The sequence below is a fragment of the Cryptomeria japonica genome, chromosome 11 (genome assembly GCF_030272615.1).
Source record: "Cryptomeria japonica chromosome 11, Sugi_1.0, whole genome shotgun sequence".
NCBI lineage: Eukaryota > Viridiplantae > Streptophyta > Pinopsida > Cupressales > Cupressaceae > Cryptomeria > Cryptomeria japonica.
Genome location: NC_081415.1, coordinates 7,333,566 through 7,336,418, shown reverse-complemented (window position 1 = coordinate 7,336,418; position 2,853 = coordinate 7,333,566). Strand labels below are relative to the sequence as shown.

General features: G+C 39.7%; 1 protein-coding gene across 1 annotated transcript; it reads left to right on the top strand.

The window, feature by feature from the left end:
* The first annotated feature begins 511 nt into the window (after nt 1-511).
* On the top strand, nt 512-2,077 carry LOC131050722 (uncharacterized). Its single transcript, XM_057984952.2, has one exon. It carries the CDS (start codon nt 512-514, stop codon nt 2,075-2,077), a length of 1,566 nt encoding a protein of 521 aa, XP_057840935.2.
* The last annotated feature ends 776 nt before the right edge of the window (nt 2,078-2,853 follow it).

Genomic DNA, 2,853 nt, shown 5'->3' with positions numbered 1-2,853 from the left:
AACTAATGCGATCTACCTTAGCCTGAGAAATTGATGTTGAATCTTTTGTAGGTTTTCCTTTCCGCTTTATCAGGTACTCCTGATATTGCTTGTTCATAGTGTTTTTTCCAACTTTAGTATCCAAGGTCTACTTAATCTGCTTTGGTTGTTGTTGTGGTATCTGATCTTCCAAACAAACTTTACTACTACTAATATATAACCGTCCTCCATGACACTCATAGATTCCTAGGGCAATGGCTACGGAGCGGACAAAATGGCCCGCCCGTGCCATGCCTTCTCCATGGGTGGCCCCCATGCCATGATGCCAAGGCAAGCAGACAAAATGGCCCGCCCCCACCACAAGCCCCCTAGTCTTCGGTCAATAAAAGTAAGAAAAATCAAGGAGGAATTGCTCTCCTTACCTACCACACACTGGGTGCCGTGCCGCTTATGATACGGTAGCTAAACCCTGCCATTTGAGATTGTAATCTTTTGCTATTCAATATTCGCAGTGCTGGTCTAGTCTGTACTAATGGAGTTTACCGATGTTTACGACTGGATATGTCGTGCATGTCGATGGAAGGGGCAAGGGATTGAATCGAACGTGCTTAGTGTTTTTGCAGACTGTAAATATTCTGTATTGCTTCACGCCAAGCCTGATGAAGGAAAAATGTCTCTCACTTTCAATTTCTTGGAGAGTAATACTCCTAAAGGAAAATATGAGATTGGGAGATATAATATTGGGAATTGTAGTGAAGAATCAATGCAAAAGAATTTGCTTCCAGTGCTGTTATGGCTGTTTATCGATCCATTCATACTTCGTTCCTCAAAAGTTATCTGTGAAGCCGCCTTCTCAGGATTCTTGGGCATGTTCCAGGAATTGAAGTTAGAGGCAGGCATAATTGAACCCACAAAATTCAGGCTAGTATTTAACTCTCTGATCTCTGCTGGGTGTACTTTTTTCACAAAGGAGATGGAAGATGAACTTGTGTTCGAAATTCTGGCACAAACACAACAAAATACTCTGATACTCATGGACCTGGGGGGAACACATCGTTTCATGGGCATTTTGGGTTCCACCTTATTTTTGTTTAGCTATCTATCCTCCAACTTCAGTCTTTCATGGGCGCGAAGGATTTTTAAGAGGTATTCAAGCTTTCAGGAATCGTATATGCAATTAATTTTTGAAAGGGTGTCAAGAATTTCATACAACTCAAGCAATGAAAGATCGTGGATGATGATGTCCTATTGTCCGCTCTCTTCCCTGAAGACGACAGAAAGGTATTTGGGCTTCAGGGAACAAGCACATCTACAATGGGCCGACGGAGAACGAGAAAGTCTACGTTGGAGTTTGAATAATAACCAGCTGCAATGCGTTCTTCAGTTCGAACCCAAAGTCAAGTTGTGTTCTGATTGCATTGAAGTTTCCTTGCATATGGATAATGTCAGGTGCGACGTCTATTCTTTGGACATGATTTCAGATAATAAGAGCATACGTCGTTTACCAAATGAACGACACTTTCCGGCTAAGATCTGTTTGATAATTGGCCCTGAGAATGGCTCTGCCGTCCTATCTGTTTCTCTGTCTGCGTCATCGCCTAACCCCACCAGAGACATTGGAACCGGGAGCACCACCGGGGCAACAATCCAAAGTGATGGGTCGACGCATTACAATGTATCCTGGTCAACTACATTCACAGAGAGGATTCGGAGATGGAGCTCAAATTACTCGGTCGTCAACAATACCGAGGCAAAGATAGAGTGGATTCGGTATGATCCTATCACCAAAAGCGCAGTTTTTGATAGTGAACCTCCAAAAATATCAACTTGGACCAGAAAAGATGTGAGGTCCATTTACAAATCTTCCACTGACCGAGGAACAGTGGTCTTTACCAGGGACGATTATCCAAAGCCCATAACATGGCGGCTCTACAGGAATTTGGAGGGACAAACCTTGAAATGGAAGGTACAAGCTTTCATCTGGTTAACCTATTGGCCAAATAAAGAGGGCATTCGCTATTTCGAGACTAGATGCCATGATTTTCGTCAACTAGTTGATCTTACATTGCAAGAGTCTTCTTCATCCACATCCAATTGAATTTTCAGAGTGGTGGTTAAATGTTTTGCCATCTTAATTTCTCTACATCGCATGAAATCTTCTTCAGTTTTTCTGTAGGATCTTAAAAATAAAATGAAGTTGAATTCTAGTTTGTGGGCCTATCTTAAGCTCTAAAAAACTAGAATGAAGTTGTTATTTGTAGTTGTGTATGTGTGTTCTTTTATTTTTATCTCCTCTACTTGTTCAAGACCTCTATATATAGAGGCAATTTGTAATGTTTTCTTTATCTCTGATCGTTTGATCAACTGATCTTTGACCTTGTGATCAAGAAGTTATTGTATTCAGTTTTGAATGAATAAAAAGTTATATTTGCTTTTGAGCAAATTTCTCTATTCTTATTTTTCTTCAATTGGTATCAAAACAATGTTTGAGAAATTATCTCAGTTAAATTGCTGAAGCTATCAAAAGATCCAAAGAGATCCAACGAGATCCAACCAGTAAGAAGGTTTGTTGATAAGATTAGAAGATCAATGTTTTCAAGATGAAGCTTTATTGTCATGTTTGAATTCATGGGAAGATCACAGATCACACAAAGATGATTTACATGTTGAAGATGATTGTGTTGGAACCTGCTCAAAATATTACAAAATTGTAATTACCAGTCTTCAAAAACCTATACTTTAAGTCAATATTGGTCAAAAACTCATGGTTGTTGATCGCCATATGATACTCTCCTTGTGTTTCAAAATAATAATCAAGTTGTTGATTAAGGTTTTTTATTTTTCCTTTTCCTTTGATCTCTCACGACCCCTTCA

What these genes read in the sequence shown, in the direction of transcription:
- LOC131050722 (XM_057984952.2), top strand. Translation starts at nt 512, where the DNA reads ATGGAGTTTACCGATGTTTACGACTGGATATGTCGTGCATGTCGATGG.